Source organism: Mus musculus, chromosome 5, assembly GCF_000001635.26.
Source record: "Mus musculus strain C57BL/6J chromosome 5, GRCm38.p6 C57BL/6J".
NCBI lineage: Eukaryota > Metazoa > Chordata > Mammalia > Rodentia > Muridae > Mus > Mus musculus.
This window is the reverse complement of record NC_000071.6, coordinates 14698893-14719245: the sequence shown is the minus strand read 5'-3', so window position 1 is coordinate 14719245 and position 20353 is coordinate 14698893. Positions and strand designations below refer to the sequence as shown.

Genomic DNA, 20353 nt, shown 5'->3' with positions numbered 1-20353 from the left:
CCTATAAATTCAGTACTGGAGATAGTCTATTCATATAATAATCATTTATTACATGAGTGAATCATTTAAATTGTATTGTAGAAGCAATACAATGCTTATCAAAATTATTAAATAAAGCACTTTCTTCAGTACATGATTGAAAGTAAACAGTTTTGATCTTGCCTGGCAAATATTTAGGTTAACAAACTAGTCTACGTTAGAACTGACTCTTGTTGCTAACAAGTCCACGAGACTGCAAACTTTCATACTTACTTGCTCTTGATGTTGACTGAGGGGTCTAGAGTGAACCAGTCTTTCTGGCAGTTTCCGATCCAGACCATGGCCATTTTCCAACCGAGACTCCCTGGGTTTATCAAACCAATCCGTTTCCTCCCGACGCAAGTGATAGGCTTTGGGGACCAAGGAAACATCATACATTGCAACCGCAACTAATACAGGTGATAGAGGGAAGCAAATGGTCTGCAGGATTAGCATGCACTAGGCTTGTTAACCATAGCATGCATTTCAGACATAAGTCTCACCAGAACTAGAAACATTTCCAATCGTATCTACACATTTTCATACAACAGAATAACCTAGAAAAGGAGAGGCACACAAATGCACAACATCTCACAGTAGAGTAAAACATCACAAACTTACATTTTAAATCAATAGAAATGAAATTTAGACAATAAATCAATTAACAAAAGTATATTCAGAGTAATTTCATTCAAAATAAGTCCATCAGTTCCCACTTAGAAACCTTAGCCTACAACACATCATGTATGGTCAAAAGGCAACAGTAGATGCACGATGCCCGTATGCAAGTTTCTTTTTCCTTTTCACTTTTGAATAAAGCAAACAGCACTATATGGCTAATTTTTGACTTTTGCATATGTCAAGTAGCAGCACATGGCTGCTGGCTATAATACTGAATACATATTTTTTAAAAATATATAAAATATATTTATTTGGAAATTTTAAGTAAACAAAAATATTTATTTCTAAGATACCCTATGTGTCACTGCTAGAATCACATGTACTACAAAAACTTTATAGCTTAATAATAAAATATATCTAAAATGGATATATATGAGAATATTTTAATATAAATAAAATCATTATCTGCATTTTAACACTGAGTTAGAAATTTGAAATTATTTTTTCTTTAATTTCTCAGCATGATATGACTTGAAGTATTTTGAACTTTTAATCACATTTAAAGCATTCAAACACTAATTTAAAATTTTTATATAGTTTTGTCAGTACTTTTCAGGTTTTAAAGAATATTCAAAGGAACTAAAACTTTTATTTTACTGAATTGCTAAAACTGACTTAATATACATTGCTTATTCTTGGTATTCCTTGGTTATAGTGTTGGTCCCCAATTAACAACCTTTGGAATTAATATATTATTTCTCAATTGGCAGATGGAAGCTCTCCTCTATCTTGTTAAAGCTGTCTTTTTGTGTCTACCTTATCATGTACACATTCCCCCAGAGATGGCTATTTCTCCCATTTATTGGCTGGCAAGCCTGTACAACCAGTGTTAGCACCACGACTCAGCTGCATGCCTGTAGCTTTCCACACCACTGCTCCTGAACCACACTATCTCTCCCAACTAAACATGGAGTGAGAGGTGGAATACCACAGAGTCATCAACTTTAGATTTGATGTCTGCATTGTGGCTGCATGTACAGTCACATTAATTAATTAATTTGCCTATTAGACTAGCATCTCCTTAAAGAGGATATTTATGTCTTTTATGACTTGCTCCTCTTTCAATTTTCTCCTCTCTCTTACATGAAGCATAATGGTTAATAAATTTTTGTGGAATGAATTAAAGATAGAGTTATTATTATCATCTAAAGAAAAAGGTAAATATAATTATGATAGTTTTAAATAAATACCTTGTCCTTATACCTACTTTATAGATATATAATATACTTTTCATAATTTAGTTGATGATTATTGTGATAAAATAAAGTGCTAATTTGAAGCTGAGTGAATGAACTGACAAAATACTTGATAATAAAACAATAAACTACTACATAGTCATCAGTCTAAATTTTCTAGATCATACTTAATTTCCACTAGGAGAAATAATTTCATATAGGTATTATATGTATTTGTCATACATATATTTTTAAAGATTAAAAAGAAAATAATGATTAATCATGTTTTCAATATGTGGCTATCCTGAGTAATATAGGATATTGTTTCATTTGAATATATAATTCTTCTAATTGAATTTTAAATACAACTGCTTAAAATGTGGTTAGGGGGCTCTGGATATTATAGTTAGGATTGAACCTCAACGCTATCCAACTTTTATCAGTTTATTTCCAATTCTGAGGACCCAGAATGAAATCTGAGTGAAAAAGATACCTACCATCTTTTATGGGAATACAGAGTGAACTTAAAGCAACCAGACTGAGTGGCTGTTCCCGTATCACACTCTGTCTTTCTCAGGGGTTGCCAGACATTTTGGGTTACCTATTCCTAATAGCTCATATTTGTTCTGTAGTAATAGAGCAATATTACACACACATTTTATCAAATGTAACATTTCTATTCCATGCTGATTTATGTTTTTCTTTGTTTTTGTTTTACTAGAAAAACTTTGGATATTTACATGACATACTAACACTGAAAATATATAACATTTTAAAGGGCACATATTTTAAAGACAGCCATGACAATCCAATCACAAAGTTGCTAATGTAATTCAAGTTGCATAGCCTTTTATCCAATCAGATTGATAATTTTTAAGAATTAGTTTTGTCTGCTTTATTTTAAAAATATTTTGGTTCTAAAATATCACTTCAATTTTTTTCAATTATACACACACACACACACACACACACACACACACACACATATATTCAAAACAAGAGTTCAGCCACTTTTGACTACTTGTAGACAACAAACTTAAAAATAAAATTCTCAGCTAATTTTATATGCATGGAATAATATAAATGCCACATTTGGGCTAGTTACAAACATTACATGTCTATTACCAAGTTAATGACTGGTTATCAAATTCTTTCCAGGGAATTATCATCTATGTGCACAAATCCTTTAGAAACTGAGCTGTTCCATAATTCCAAAAGTTTTTTTTATAGACATAGCTATTGAATCGCTTCTTGTTCTTTTTCGCAACAATTCTATATTTCTGAAATTAGTAAAATATGTACTAGACTAAAAGAATAACTTTTCACATAATGTTATAATTCCTGACAATCAAGTGGACTCATTCAAACATTGGCCTAGGACAAATATACACAAATGAAAGTGCTACTTAAATAACAAACTGCCAATAAAAATGGTCAACCAATTAGCTTGTAACAAGAAAAAACAGGCTAAAAGAAACTTTGTAAAAACTTCATAAGCAAAGGAACTGTTTTGTTTACTTTAGGACCAGAGACCTATTAAGTTCAGCAAACATTCTATATTTCATCTTTTAGAATCATATCTGTGTGTACATATACAGTAAAAATGAAAATGCTCTTCATAAAAACATTTTCATGTGAGTTTTTACGGAGAAAGATAGATTAAAATGGGGAGGACAGTCACACTTCTGTAGTATTTTTTGAGTATACAAATGAATGAAATAACTTTTTATTAATTTATAAATATTTTATTTCCAGAACTTCAACCCCACATATATCAAACACAAACCAATAAACTAGAATCTCAGGCTTTCATGTGCATAGACTATAGAATAGGATCTATCTCAAAAATTTAATGAAGTAATTATATATATACATATATATGTGTGTGTGTGTCATATAGATGTACAAAATAACTCTTTAAATTTTCACATTTGTTTAAAGATTTTTACCTTGAAGCAATTTTAGTGTAGTATGTACTTGCCTAACCAAAAAAGTAGCAAAACACTTTGGGGCAAAAATAGATAATATGGCAGAAGGAAAGGCATTGAAATGTTCAAGGGCCACAGCAAGACAGTTACATTCTCAAAAGTAGTCTCCTTTTTTCAGTTTTAATTGCAAAGAATGTTTTATATATAATGAAAAAATATTTTTCATGCCATAATTATAATTAAAATTTCTAATACATAACACTACATGTATAAATTTGTCAGTAATAATCTTCATAATAAAGGGATATAAAACACAGATGTTTATTTAAAGACAATAATAAAATCCCATTATATTAACTTTGTGCTATTGCAAAAGCTCCCTCAAAGAGACTAGCCTTTGATCTAGGAAACTCACATCTTCATTACAAAATATTACTCAATGTTTCTAACTCATAATGATTTAATTAAAGTTAATTAAATATATTAAAATTTATTTTAAAGTGCAAAGAGCCATACAATAAAATTCTTCCCAGTTATGTATTTTAAGGATGACCATATTTTATTGATAGAATTGTGAAATAGTTATTTTAAAATAAATCAGACACAAAACAAATCAGATCAACAATCAAGAAACAAAGTAAAATAATAAAATAAAAACAATCAAAGAAAAACATGCCACCATATCTACACACAAGAAGTAAACATATAAGAAATAAAACTGAAATAAACATGCACAAATGGCACCAAGAAAGATGGAATACATCCCTGGAGAAGGAAAATTAAACATGCAGAAAGAGAAGAGTTTGAGTTTTGAGAGCAACAGGATAGTGTGCGGAGCCATTTACCTTCACTGTCAGACATAGCATGTTGGAAGTCATCCATGATGAATGCTATATCACGGTCATAACCCCTTGTCCGTGACTCTTCTCTCATGTGTTGCTGAACTTCAGGCAATGAGTGACTTGATCCAAATTGATCCCTTGTATCTGCAGATATGGGCGGCAAAGGTCCAGCTGCAGCCCTGGCCATTCCCATTGGCTGGCCAACAGGACTTAGTGGACTTTCTTCTTCTGAATTCTGGGCCACAATTGGTATTCTTCCTCTACTCTGGCTGATTGGTAAGCTGGTGGGCTTAGTTCTGGCAGAAGATGAAGAATGGCCAAAAGAGACATCCAGAGCTTCAGCCTCTTGAGCTTTCAATCTTAGTGATGAGCTGGAAGAATCCCTCTTAATTGATAAATCAAGCCCATAGACAGAGGAAGGCCTAGAGGAAGGCCTGGACCTGCTCCCACTGCTGTATGGCTTATCTGCTTCATCCTGTAGAGCCGACCGGATGGTATTTCCTAACGTGCCCAGTCCTGACCCAAGTGATGAACCCATGAATTTTTGTTGATCTGTAATATTTTTTCTGAGGCCAAATGTGATATCATCTTGAAGAAGCCTTGCCCTAGAAGAAATACCACCAATGGACGAAGTGCTAGAACTCAAGTAAGTGGGATAGTCAGGTTCAAGGTCTCTACTTTCTTGAATAGGTGAAAACTTAGACATTTTAGGGTCAATTAATGCTTTCTTATGCTTTGATTGCTTTTGGTAAAGTATGGCTGCAGGCAATTGTTTGGCAGCTTGTTTTTCCAGGGTGAGTCTACTGATGCTATACTTTTCAGACTTGGGGAAGTGTCTATAGCTAGTATCAGCATGGTAATAATGTGAGAGACCAGCAAGGTGATCTAAGCTCTCTGTGCCCCTACGGAATTCTTGCTTAATCTGATGTTTCAGAAGCTTTAACTCATAAGGATCCTCCATCGAATCCTCCTCTGCCTTCACATAGCTATGCAGTCTGGAGGAAGTCTGCAAAGGCGCTAGGAAGTCTGTCACTTCTTGAGACCTCCGTGTCTCAGTGGTTCTAAGGAGACGATCTGTTTTGGACAGATCCTTTTCATGGAGACTAAATGCAGAGCTCAAAGCTGCTGTCCCTTTGGTAATGTCTCCAATGTCATCTATTAGGACATAATTCCTTGAAGTATGGTGGTCAATGTCTGCATAGAAGGAGTCTGCAGATATGCTTGATATTGGACTGCTTGCCATACTGCTTCTTTCCTCCAAACCTATTCTCAAGTCTAAACTATTGTACTTACTCCCGAGATGGGAAACAGCATACGTATTATCAGTAGAAACTGGAGCAATCATCAGGGGTTGGTTGCGAATCACTTCATAGGTAGAAGTTATCTTAGGCTCCAAATACAATGTGGTTTGCCGAGGCTTTTGTTGTATCACCATCATCTGTGATGGTAATTGATAGGATGGCTGTGGAGTTGGGGTAGGTTGAGCCTGGGGTGTGAAGGACATGGTGGCCACAGCTTGGAAGGTTGGTTGAGTCTGATAAGGTGACACTTGCTGATGGTACAATGTCTGCTGTTGAAAATGAGACTGTTGCGTGTATGGGGTCGGGGCTTGGGTGGGAAGAGCGGGTGATGAGTACTGGTATTGTGTGTAAGGACTTGTCGGAGGAACTAGCTGAGCTTCTGTTTGTGTTTGTGGTGGTATGAACTGGCTGAATTCAGTCTGAGGAGCTGTTCTTGGCCGCTCAATGCCGTGCTGGCTTTCTACTCGGCTGGGTCTGGTACTGCTGACCTCACTGTCAGACATATAATCACGGTCCTCGGCTACCCCTTGCAGGTAGGCACGCTCTCTTTTTTCTCTCTCCTTCAATAGTGCTTCCTTTCTCCTGTTAATTCCCATTTCCAGATACCGTAGCTTGGCATCAATCTCCTTTTCTTCTTCATCAAGTTCTGCTTGCTTCTTTCTAAGCTTGGCAGACTCTCTTTCCACGAGGTCAAGCTCTCGGTCTATGTCCTGGAGAATTTTGGCTCGAGCCATGGTATTGGTTCTGCACATTCTTCTCCTAGAAGCAGTGCCCATGGTGCTGTAAGTTGACTGTGTTCCCGTGGACGCCTCCTCAGGAGGGGGATTTGGCAGTGTTCTCTTCACTTTTTTCTGAGTACCAGAGGTTGTTTGGGAACCTTTAGCCTATAACCAAGTAAACAAAATATAGGACTTTGTTATCAAATAAGAAAATCAAAACTAAAAATATTCCCTACATAATATTCACATAAATAACTAAGTTAAAGAATTGCAGTATCATAGCGCAATAAAATAAAAAATTCACCCATTTTCAATTCAAGTTAATAAGCTTAAGATTTTTTTACTTAACCTATGGTCATTGCACCTCTGTTTCTCATTTGCAATGTAATATCCCTATTTTGAAGATTTTGTGTCTAGTCTGCTGATTTCGCATTGCACATATCTTGCCATTTCCAGTATTTACATGATTATTTAACTTTTGGTATTCCTTGGCAACTCTACTTTCTTATGATTATTTTGGCAACATCGTAAGAGCCAAAATAATTTGTTGCCATAAAAGTTTATTGGAGCCAGTTTCAATCAGGTAAAACAACAGCTGGTAGCTCACGAAATACATTTTCTTTATTTTACTAATTTGTCATAAACTTGCCTTTTAAGGGGCACGAGTCTTTAGATTCCTAAAGTCAGAACAGCCAGAAACATGTGCAATCACTGTACAGTTACCACACACTGATGTTCTCAAAGCTGTGGTGCATGAGACATATTCAAGTTGGAGCTTAATCTCTGCCATTCTCAGCTGTGCTCTATAGAAGAGGCTCCCTCCTTTCCGCTCTCTCTTCAGCACTGCAAAGGTGCACTTCTTCCCTGTCCTTCAGTCATCAAACACTTATGACAAAAATGTACGATACGTGCCTCTATGAATTTTGGATATAAAATTGTATTTCCTTATTATTTATGATTATATTATTATTATAATTTGAATTAGTCATTACCAATTAGGTCAGAGTTCCCGTGCTTCTGTGGCTTTCAAACAACACTTCCTAATCCATTCCTTCATGGTCAAACCTGATCTCCTATACATATTTTATAAAATATGCATAAGGTATATTTCCTAAGCCGCTGTTGCACACATTCCTAATTCTTACCCTCATTATGCCCATTTTATATATTATGAACAATTAAGTCAATCAGTTGTTATGAAGATCAGATGAGACAGCTGTTTTAAGAATATAGGTAAGCATTAACTATTGCTTCAAAAATACTGTTTCTTCAGGACTTTGTAGCTTCCAGATACATTTATATTCAATATCCATCAAAGACTATTAAGGTATCAATGAGCGCGGCACTTTCTCTGTTGTTCACTCTGACTGTACAAGTGGTTATGAATGTGGGGACTTGATAGGTATTACCGAGACAGAGGCAGAGAGGGCAGTGAGTGAAAATTTAGTCTCTCATGACTAAGTATGATAGTAAGTTATGATATTTTTGGAAAGATTTATTTTATTTTATATATGTTTGAGTACATAAAGGTGTGTGTGTGTGTGTGTGTGTGTGTGCTCATGTGTGCACACATGCCTGCATATGTGTATGTGTAGTTTGTACATTCCTGGTACCCATAGGGGACAGAAATAATTGCCAGAGTTCCTAGAACTGGTTAAGGTTTGTCAATTGCAAAGATATTCTAATCCCTTACTTAATGACAAAAAGCTATCTTCATAAGTGTGTACCTATACAGGACAGGATTTGGTCATGCTCAAACCATTCTGTGGTAAAATCATACTGACAATGAAAACCCACAGAATCAACTAAACTGGGCTTACAGTGGCTCAAAAAGACTACATTGACAGTCAGGGAGCTGCATGGGTCTCAACTAAGCCCTCTACATATATGCCATGGCTGTGTAGCTTGGTCTTCTTGTGGGACTCTTAACAGTGGGAGCCAAGGCTGCCTCTGATTCCTTTTCCTCCCTTTGGAATCTGTTCTCTGTTACTGGGTTGCCTTGCCTAGTTCTAATATGAGGGGAGGTGTCCAGTCTTACTGCAACTTGATATGCCATGTTTGGTTGATATCTCTCATTGTACTTTTCTAACAGAAAACAGAGAAGTGGGTAGAGGTAAGGACTGCGAAGGCAGGGGAGGGGAAATTGAGGTAAGAGTCTAATATGTGAGAGAAAAGTGAAATAAAAGAAAGGAAGAAAAGAAAAAAAGAAAGGGGAAATAGACAAGGTCGTGAACACCAAACCACTGAGAGTACACATCCAGCTTAGTGTGTGGTTGAAGAAGTAAAGAGGGATGCACTGTGCTAGGCAGGTCCCATCCGTTAAGCTGTCTTTAAGTTTCTTTCATAAAATATGGAGGCCCAGTGTTAAGATATTTGCTTTGTTTTTCACCATTACTTTTTAAATCTTTATTCAAAATGGGGTCAAAACTTGTCAAGATCTGAGAAACCAAGGTTTTGAGGTGCATGCTACTTCTGAGTTATGGCTCTAAAAAGGATTGTCCTAGCTTTGAGGAAACATCCACTGAGATGCAGTTCTAGGGAAAATGTAACATGGCTGGTTGAAAAAGAACCAGAAATTCATAGATTTTTAAAAAATGAAGAAAGGCATGCAAGACAATAAAATGGCCTTTGAGATAAGCTCTACAACTTTCTTAAATTTTCTAGTTTCCATCATCTTTGTTTCCTAACTCTGAAATATGAACTTCTAAGATTTTTCCCTGCATATTGCACAATTTCCCCTCACATTTTGTCAATTGGATGAGTTAGTTTATTTAAATTCCACTTTGGTTCACAGCTTTCTGGTACACACATTTATGTGTGGTGCATCTAAACTGTAAAATTACTAAATATGTAGATTTAAATTTAAGTGTGCATGGTTGAGTGTGTGTCTATTTTGGCACTGAAGGGTATTTTATGGGAGAAGAAACAAACATCTTTTTTTTTTCAAAAAGTTGAATTAAAAAAGTATATGCAGCAACTATTGTTTAATGTCATAGCTGCCAGACAAAAATTATTCAATAATTATATATATGCCACAACTCACTTTAAAAATTTCTTCAATTCGTTGTTGATTTTTAATCTAGATAATGAAAGTTGTTATACTAAAAGAGATAAGACTGAGATGTTTTTGCTCAAAGCACATTTGCCTGTAGCCCCAGCATCTTGGAGGCTAAAACACAAAATTCATGTGTTTTGGATAACACAAACCTAATCACCACCAACAAAAAAAAATCTACATACAAATATATCAAACATTGGGAAGATTTTAGGAAATCATGTGAAAGAAATACGTCAAAAGTTTAGCATGTTTGGGTCATTGTACATTACAGAAGATAGTTACATATGCAGTTTTCATGTTTCTGCTTCAGTTAATACAGATACAGGAGCTGGGCGTGGTGGTCCACGCCTTTAATCCCAGCACTCGGGAGGCAGAGGCAGGTGGATTTCTGAATTCCAAGCCAGTCTGATCTACAAAGTGAATTCCAGGACAGCCAGGGCTACACAAAGAAACCCTGTCTCAAAAAAAAAAAAAAAAAAAAAAAAAAAAAAAAAAAAAAAGAAAGAAAGAAAGAAAGTACAAATTACAGAGTAGAGGAGAAGGATTTCTGTGTAATGTACTTGTCATGGAAGCATGAACATCTGAATTTGATCTCCAAGAAACCACATAAAAAAGCTGAGCATGGTTACCATTGCTTGTAACCTTCAGCACCTTGGAGGCTGACACAGGTCGGCCCCTGGGCCTTCTGGAAAACCAGGGTAGCTGGGTCAGAGAGCTCCAGGTTCTGTAAGGGAGTGTGATTGAAAAAACAGGATGACGAGAAACTAGGGAAGATACTAAGCATTGACCTCTAGTCTATATACAAACACAAATGCGCGCATGCGCATGCGCACGCGCGTGCACGCATACACACACAGAGAGAGACAGAGAGAGACAGAGACAGAGACAGAGAGAGACAGAAAGACTAGAACTCATGCATCTACGTGCAGGTACACACATGCATGCTTACACAAAGACAAGCACACTACTACACTACCAATTTTGTAGCTAACTCTTTTTTTTTTTTTTTTTTTTTTTTTTTTTTTTTTTTTGAGACAGGGTTTCTCTGTGTAGCCCTGGCTGTCCTGGAACTCACTTTGTAGACCAGGCTGGCCTCAAACTCAGAAATCTGCCTGCCTCTGCCTCCCAAGTGCTGGGATTAAAGGTGTGTTCCACCACTGCCCCGTGTTGTAGCTAACTCTTAGTGTCAATATTAGATACATAGTAATAAACTACAATGTCACTTGAAAGAAATGGCAATGTATCTCTCATTTTATAAACATAGAAATAAACTATAATCATGTAATTATACTGTATCTTGCCTTTATGATACTTTTTTTTTTTCTTTTAGAAGACAGAGCATTTTCATATTAAATAGTACAGGTCAAACAAGATTGCTACTAAATAAAACAGTTTGATAATAAAAAGGTAGAATTTCCTAGAAACAAAACAGTTTCTTTTATGTTATTTCATGCAATGTAACAGGGGATGAGTTAGAAGACCACATAGAGTATTGGACCCAAAAGGTAAAGTTTTATTTTCAGTTTGGGAGAGGAAAATCTAATAGATAAAACAAATATGGGATCTGATCAAATGGATGGTTTTAAGCAGGTAAATATTTTCCATGGAGGGACATGGGTCAAATCTAAGTTTTCAGGGAAATAGCAAGGACTATGTGGCTTCATTATGACGTTTAATGCATCAGCATTCATGAGTAGAATCAGATTCAGTGGCTTCCTGCTGTAAGTAAGCATGGAGAGGAATTCTGGAAAAATAAATACATGTCTGGGAACCTACAAAACAAAACTTTGAAAACTGTATCTATATTAAAATCTCAATCAAACCATGTCGTTCTCTTCCAGGGAGTGAAGGCATTCCTGGTTATTACATCAGGGTCAAATTATCCAGGATCATATGAAATACAGGGGCAAACCATCAAAGTGTCACTATTCAGTCACTGGGTCTGCTGCTGATACACTTCACTGGTTAGGAATCAGTGTGGTTTTGTCTAAGGGAAAACTGTGACAGCCCAATTTAATTTCCTTCAGTGATAATGCAGCTGTCAGAGTAGATAATCCAGAGGGAATAAATAGCATCTAGCAGTGCATCAGCAGGACACTTAATGTCTTCTTGCAATGGTCGCCAAAATAGTTTTGGCTGTCGGAATGGAGAAGAGCAATATGATCTATTGGGTACGCATACAGATTATGGGCATTTATGCTCTGACATGCACCCACACATGCATGCATAGGCAGGCATGAATCCGAGCCCGCACCTTCACACAAACACACACACACACACACACACACACACACACACACACACACCACACACACATACATAATATATATCTTACCCTTGTTACTAATCTTTTGGAGCCAGATTTTTCACCACATTGAGTGACTGTTTTCTGCTATGGAAGATGTTTATCTATATCTATGGTCTCTATCTACCATATATTATATAAAAATAATGTTGTCATGTATTAACAACCATCTCCTGAAGTCTAGGAAGCCTTTAGCTAATACAGAAGTTAGGAAATGTTTTCATGGAAAGATTATTGTTCTTATGATTGAATCCGTCTCATGATGTGGTGAAGGCTACTGTTTGTATCTCTCTCACACTGATTTAGTTTGAGTAGGAAAACACATATTTCATAAAACAAAACAAAACAAACAAAAACTATTCAGAGAATGGTGACTTGGAAGATATGGATAGGGTCAACTATGTAAGAAAAACGAACATTTATGTTCTGACAGTAAATGGTTTGATAAAGTAAATAAAGATAAGAATGTACTAGATTATTTTGCCTCATTATCAGCTTGCCCCATGATACTAAGATAAGTTCACTTCCCTTGATTATTTTTTATTCAGGTCTATATACAAAAACAAAAGCAAAACCTTATAAACCCACATGCCTTTAAATCATTAGTCAAAAAGTAAATGGAAACATATAGGGATTTTGCCTCCTCCAAATAAGATAACTCTATAAAACATAAACATTCCTCACCGTGTTCATTTAGCTTAGAGTTAAGAAATGATGATGAAGTTATAGGTAAGCATAAGGAAATACACAGAAAGAAATGCATACCCTACTTCTTTGCAATTAAACTCAGTGCAAGAAGCATTAACTCTGAAAAGCCGATGGAAACAGTATGGCTGCTTTTCTGTTTCCACAATCTATAGCAAATCCCTCCAAAGCAAGCCTTACAGGTTTGGAGACAAAGTAGCAGTGGAGTATAGAAACAGTCAAGAGGATGTTGTCCACAATATGCCATTAAGTCAATGTTCACAGAAAGCCTTCATCTCCTCTCTATTCTCCATCCCCACAGGTTTAATGGAAAAGAAATGTTAAATGATTCTACTCATAGAGAATTGCTTTAAATACTCTTGGGATATCTCAAATCCATTATATATTGCAACAGAGTACAGTGTTTTGTATATATGAAACAAGAATGTTAAATCTTTTTGACTACAGTGATACAGACCATATGAGTAAGTGCTTCCATTGTCAAAATAAATAAATAATAAAATCTTGAATGTGTGCTACTGTCAGGAAGAATTTATCCTTTGTGAATGGAATTAGAATTGTTCAGAGGATACTTAGATTGTAAGAGCCGAGGGTCAATAATAAAAGTAATATTAATAATTATTATGATGATATTAAAGAATAATAAATAATAATAATAACAATAATAATAATGTGTGAAAAGCTAAATTACACCATCCTGGTAATAAAAGATTAAAAAGAACGTAATAAAACATACTTAAAAGTCTCATAATGAGTTTTTTATGTTTTTAATAAACTAGAAATGCACTCAGTATTTCACTCAGCATCTTTAAGCTTTCCCTTAATGCACCTAGTGTCCCAGTTTGTTTTGTTTTCTTGCTGAAAGTCATTGCTCTTAGGCTGAGCAGTGAAGCAGAAAACGAGTTTCTACCTCACTGGACAGAATATTAGAGATGCCAGTCTGTGTGACATTTATTGCCTTATATTTTATGGGAAGTCCCATAGAGATTAATTTCTTTTTTTTTTCCCAAATCTGTATAAAGTATTTGGAAAGAGCTTAGAAGTTTTGTTAAGGTGATGTATTCATGTGCATTTATATTTCTACCTTCCCTCCCACTCTCACTCCCTCCGATCCTTTCTATTGATTCAGATGTCTTTATAACATTCATGAAAACAATACATATGGTTTTTAAGGCTTTTTGTGCAGTTAATGGCCACATTAAGTTTCTTTTTTCTTTCTCCTTTCAACTGCTATATTTTATTATCACTGCCAAAACAGAGTTCAATTAAAAACTCTGATATGTTATAACAGATATTAGATTGGTATTTTACTTAGAGTGTTTCAGTAGAAGACAAAAATCCTTCTGAAACCATAATGATCAATGACAGCACTTTGAGAAAAGCAAAGAGTACATAGCACCTCTTTTTAACTGTCACTAAAAAAGCAACAAAATGATAGGAAGTTGTAATCACATATACAATCCTCAAGATTAATTGTTTACTGTACAGAAAATAACTATTTGTCTTGTATCAGCATATTAGTTACCTCTCAACTGGTAAGATCATTTACATTTCCTAGAGTAATCTTTGCAAAAGTTCCTGACTTTAAATTGAAGCAAATTTTGCTCATCTAGTGTCTTATAATTTCGTAACTACACCAGACTGGCTTTCTAGAAGGTTTCCCTACATTAGGCCATCTCTGAGAGGACTTTTTCTAAATCTCCAAGTTTCTCTACTGGAATTCCATGGCAACAAAATTATTCCACATAGAATTCAAAGATCTTCCATATGGTCACTATTTTAGTGTTTTTCTATTTGCTGTGGTAGAATATTTGGACAAAAGCAAGGTAAAGGAGAAATGGTGTTTAATGGCTCACAGTTCAAGGGTATACTTTGATTGTCTAGCAGTCAAAGCAGTAGGTGCTGGAAGTATCCCTACACGCATGCTTTGAAGTCTTCAAGTGACTTTAGATGGTCAAGCTGATAATTAACATTAACAATCACAGTCACTCACTTTTCTTTTGTAGTTCTCCCTCCTCAACATAGTCCCTCAAATCGTACTTAGTGAAAGTGCTTTCCATTTTACTACCTGGTCTGTAATATACTGTACCTTTATAGATATCAACTACTAGAAACTATATTGTCACTTTCCTCCACACATCCACCATGTGGGGTTTTAATCTGTATCTGTGTTCACGGGCACATCATACGCTATGACTTGGGTCATGATGGCTCATATTGAGAGGCTTGCTTCTTAGATGACAATGAAGAGACAGTGTGGAGCTTAATGAGGTGGGGTCAGTGGGAAGTCCTTAGGTCCACTGGGGACATACTACCAGAAGCAACTGTAGGTCTTTAGCCTCTCTAGCTTCTTCTTTATCCTTATAACCCTTTCCTGATGTATGTGTTCCTCATCAAATTGCCTGAGATCAATGCCATGTCCTGCAAGTTCACAAATCCATATGAATAAGCCACTTTTTTCATAAAGTAGGTGGTCAGGGACATTTGTCATGAATAGGAATGCAGAGAAAACTGAATAAGATCCATATTTTTAACCTTCATTCTGCCTGTTTAAAAGGTAAGAATAATGTCTATACCAAAATACGAAATCTTAGTTTAGGTGATATAATTATTTTTTAAAAATTAGGTCAATTAAATTTTCATTTCAAAGCTAAAATATAAATTAATGTTGAGTCTTATTTGTAAAATCAGGACTTATATTAAAAGGCTAATTATTTGTACTAGTATTCTATCATGACTTTAAGGATGGGCAGGATAAATGTATGTTTGTTTCAGTTTAAAAAATTTATAATCAAGACTACATATGAAATAATATGCCCATGCTTTATTTCTCATTTAAACAATGTTAAATGATGATGTTATTAATACAAACTACAAGCTCAATATACTAGTTACATTTACTATAAATATATGATAAAGAAAATAATATCTTAAACAATTAAATTACTGCCAATGAGAAAATATGTCTGTAAAGGTTAATCCAATCAGTAAAATTCATTGTAGTTTTTATAGTGATTTAAGCTTTTTGGTGTGTGGGGGTGTTTTGTTTCTTTGCTTGCTTGCTTGTTTGTTTTGTTTTGTTTTGGTTAGACAATGTCACATGTAGCACAAGATAGCTTCCAATTTTACAAGGATACCTTAGAAATCTAGGTTGTCCTGTCTCTTTTTCCCAAGTATATACATTACCAAGCCCAGTGTGATCTGGCCTGATTTGGAAAGTCCTAATGGAATATTAGAAAAAATTATTTACATCACTAAAGAAACTGTTTTTAAAAAATCAAATATGTAAATTAAATTAGTTAAAACCATGGAACAGAATTGCCATACAAAACAGAGGCTTTTTTTTTTTTTTAACACATGATCAAATGAATATAATGTGACACTGTTCTGGAGTGGCACGACCAGAGGCCTTCAGAAGTACAATGGGAGAAGCTCAGGGACACCCCTTATGCTTGCCACACACTGTGTCAGTATTAGACAGAAGCAGATTTGGAGACACCAATATTCTCAGAAAGTTCTCTTTACCCAGGGCAGTTATGCTAGATTTAAAATCAAAAGGGAGGAAAAAAAACCCAGGGATACAGTGACTTCTCTGTTTGTAATTATGCCAGACTGACTTGTGTTTTAGAGGTTACTGTTTTGAGAAAGAGTATTCTTCAAAGATGCACACAGCAGATAAAATTCTGTGTTTTGAGAGCAAGGAACAGGAAATTATCAAAAGATATAAAAGTTCCAAGAGCAAGCTGACATAAGTTTTATATAATGATATCAGCTACCTAGGAAGAACAGACTGTTTCAATAGTAATAACTAAGATTAATGTGCAAACTATATCAAAGCTTACTGTGTATTGAGTGTGTTACTAAGAGCTTAATGTATAATATGTAAACAAATCTCCAAAGGAACTTTATTAGAGGGAGGATATTTTCAACTCTATGTGTCAGATACTTGCTATTTTAGTGATTTGTACAACTTGGTCAAGATTATATCAATAATAAATGGCAGAGATGACCCTCAATCTGTGTTTGTTTAATATTGTTGTTCAAGTGCAATGTGATTTATGTAAAGTTCAAATTTTAAAAGAAGATAGTAATCTACAACACAAATGCAAACCCAAGTATATAATAAATAATACTCATGAATTAAGATTATGTTCACATACAGTAATATAAAATAACATAAAATATATTTTATACTTAGTGGTTAAGAGGAAGTCAGTCCAAACTGTGAAGGGAAAGTACGGAAAAGTGACCATTTTTCATTTCAATTTTTTTGCATACTGATCTAAATAATTTTTGCTTTCCATTTTATTCTCAGAACATTATGAGTATCTCCTAAATTTCAGAAGGTAGTTTCAAAGAAATAACTCTTAATGAATGAATTGGAGTCATAAGAGTCTGTTAAGTGAATAAATATTTGGGATAGAGGAATTATAATTATCAGCCTGTCCACCTATCTGGTAAGTATTTGACAAATCTTTACTTCCTTCCATCTTCTATGGTTATATAAGTGTATGGCTTTTGTTTCTTAAAGATTATGCAGCTTAAAAAATAGAAATGTTTCGCTATAGACTATAATTTAACACAACCCATTTTAGAAAGAAAGCTCCTACTTTCTTCTCAGAATATAAAATAAGGAATTTATATTTCAGAATGATTGATATACATATTGTAGTTGAGAGGCAACTTGTGCAGCAGTCCCAAACATTCATAAGAAACCCAAGGTCTATAAAGAAAGAGTGCTGGGCGGTAAAATCCATGGACAAAGGCATGAGCATATGGATACACAAGTGTCATGGGACCTACAATACTGACCACAGAATATTCAAATGTTCATAATGCATAAAAAAAGAGGGAGGCAATCAGATAAAATTTAGATTGAATCATGTAAACAAGAAGAGTCACTGAAGATTCTATATACAGAAATGATATAGCAATACACACTTATCAGGGAATATCTTTGGAAAATTGCTATTATAAATTCAATAAAAAATACTGATTGAAACTGAGGTAAAGTTATAACAAAGTTATCATCATCATCATCTCCATCACTATCATCACCACCACCACCACTACCACCAATAACAGCAACAAGCATTCAGTTCACTACAAAAGTCAAAACTAATGCTCAAATGGCAAAAGTTTAGTACAAAGACTTAGACTTTTGTGGTAAATGTTTTTTTTACTTGTAAATTTCTAACATTAATCTTTCTCAAAACTAGTTATTAGATTATGTACTATCTCACCTAAAATTTTAAGAATATTTTACAAATATTTTGGTTCCTTTAGCATGTCATTGATGGAATTTAAACATAATGGTCTTTTAAATGTTTTCACTTACATAATTCTTAGAGTGTGTTCCCTGAGAAGACAGACATTATACTAGGTTCTTATGGTAGAACAGATGTCAAAACCAAAGACCATATGGAACTTTTAGTTGTGACACAGTAGGAATAAAAGGAAATCTGAATGAAAAATAAGGGATGGATTTTGAAGCATTCTATACTTAAAAAAGCAAGAAATACTGTTTAAGACATTGAAATAATATCATAGAAAATGAGGCCAATCCAACAGTATTGGGTTTGGGCAATCTTTTTCCTCATTTCTTAAAATATTAGTTATATTTAGTGGTTCTATTTTTCATAATATTTCCGACATTTTCACACATTATATTAAAAACCATTTGGTTATAAACATTTATTACTGCTGTACACATATAGGACCAGAGACAGATGAGAATGTTGTTCAGAGGACTGACTCCAGTTGAAGGATACAAAGCAAGAAATTGCCATGGCGTGTGATAGGTCTGAACCATCAGGCAGCTTCCTGTTAGCTATTCATATTGCTTAATTATAAGCTCAACATAACCACAGTGGAAAATACTGAGAAAGACTGACTGGAATGATATCACTTACATATGAAAAGCATTTTGCTTTAAGTACAGAATGGATGAGATGGAAATACAGATAAGATAGGAAAACACACCATAATCATCAAGTAGTCAAGTATCAAACAATGATATGCCTTTAAAAGCTAGGTGGTTAGATATAGCACATATATGTGATATTAAGAATTTTGCCAGGTTCAGCATGGCCACAAACGGGATGGTGTGACACAGTTTCTGTCCCTGGAGCAGAGCCAGTAAGACATGGGTTTTCTTGGGTGCTGACAGTTGTGGTAGGTGTAAAGCTTGTTTGTATAACAATGTACGTATTTTACTTTATGCTCTTTCTTCAGAGAATGCTCTTCCTGCCAAGGTTATTGGGTAACGTTCTCCCTGCCAAGGTTAAGGACTCCACGATAATCATAAACAGCATGATTCCAGGAATCAAGAATGTGTCTGGTTCATAGGACTTAAGGACAGAGAACAGTTGTATGAATGAAAGACAGCAGGGATGGAAATAAGTGATTGCTGGCTTCGAACTTGAAGATAATGAAGGACCAGAGTCCCTGGTGTTAGATTAACCTTACAGATGCAAAACTCATCACTGATACTGCAAGGGTTGATTGGGAAATGGCCATTTTCTAGAGTTAAGCATAAGCCTGTCCTGGAGTGGGGTTGAAATACCCAGAATCACTCCATTGGAGAAAACCAATGTATTCTTTCCCAACTGGTATCAACTACAAATAACTTTTTCTATCTGAAAAAAACAAAACCTCCTTCTCTTATATATTTATATCTTAAGGTGAACTTTGGAGTATTTCTTATAAATAAATAAATATAAATAAATAATATACTCACTATATTTTATATTATCAAACCTCTTGGTATATACGTAAAGTGTACCTTGACAATAATTTGGTCTTATGCTATTCTGACAAGCAGACCATCTATTTTGACAAATAGAAGCTTCCACCTTTGTAGACTCCAGGCTGCTGTTTGTTTTTTAAGGTTGTCTTTAGTGGCAAAGCATGGCTTAAAACAACTAATTCCCTGTAGCTCAAGTGATTAAGATCTTCTGTTACCGTGACAACCTCCTTCTCTGATAGGTGAGACTGAGCTGGGTCATGAGGTGCTTCTAAAAGAGGAGAGTCAAGCCTTGGGTTCTTAATTAAATATCCAGGGTCACTGCTGAAGACACAGTGCACTTATGACACAAGCCTCAGATGATTTAATCTGAATCTGACCTGAAAACTCCTTTCCTGCTGTCTAGTTTGCACGGCTCTAGAAAATATAATAAAGTGGGCAAGAAAGGAAAGCAATTGAATAGTCCCACTCAGCTGCAACACTCATGATCCAAAACTACCAGCATGGCAATAATGATGTAATAAGTACCACTCACATGCTGACAGAAATGAAGAGATGTCAAACTGGATTGACTGCCTACTCAAGAGGAGGAAACTCTGGTGTGGTACTGGAAACTTAGCTTCCTGGGACTATGGAGACCTTAGAAAAGAGTCTAGTCCCATCACTTTGTAGACTGACATGATTGCTGATTATAATCTAAAACTCATCCTTACCCAAAGGTAAGTGTAGCTCCCACCTCTCATCAAACAGGCTTCTCTTTACAGCAAATGGAGTTCATCACGGAAATCCCACAACTGGACACATATCAGAGATCAACAGGCTATAACAGCTCATCCTCAACAAATACATCTAAGAGAAAACCCCTGCAAGTCCTGT

The 20353-nt window shown here is 35.2% G+C and overlaps 1 protein-coding gene across 10 annotated transcripts in view; it reads right to left on the bottom strand.

Moving 5' to 3' along the window:
• Window positions 1–20353, bottom strand: part of Pclo (piccolo (presynaptic cytomatrix protein)) — a 348560-nt gene that overhangs the window by 144220 nt on the left and 183987 nt on the right. For 5 of the 10 annotated variants that reach the window (XR_003955649.1, XR_003955648.1, XM_006503583.3 and 2 more), the window contains exons 7-8: window positions 4648–6829; window positions 253–389 (exon numbers count right to left, since the gene is read on the bottom strand). Coding sequence is in view for 6 of the 10 variants with exons in the window: in XM_006503583.3 (XP_006503646.2) it covers window positions 253–389; window positions 4648–6829 (2319 nt within the window). In the remaining 4 variants the exon portion in view is untranslated. Of the gene's footprint in view, window positions 1–252; window positions 429–4647; window positions 6830–20353 lie in introns of all 10 variants that reach the window. The other 5 variants (XR_003955647.1, XR_003955650.1, XM_006503582.3 and 2 more) reach the window with 1 other exon arrangement.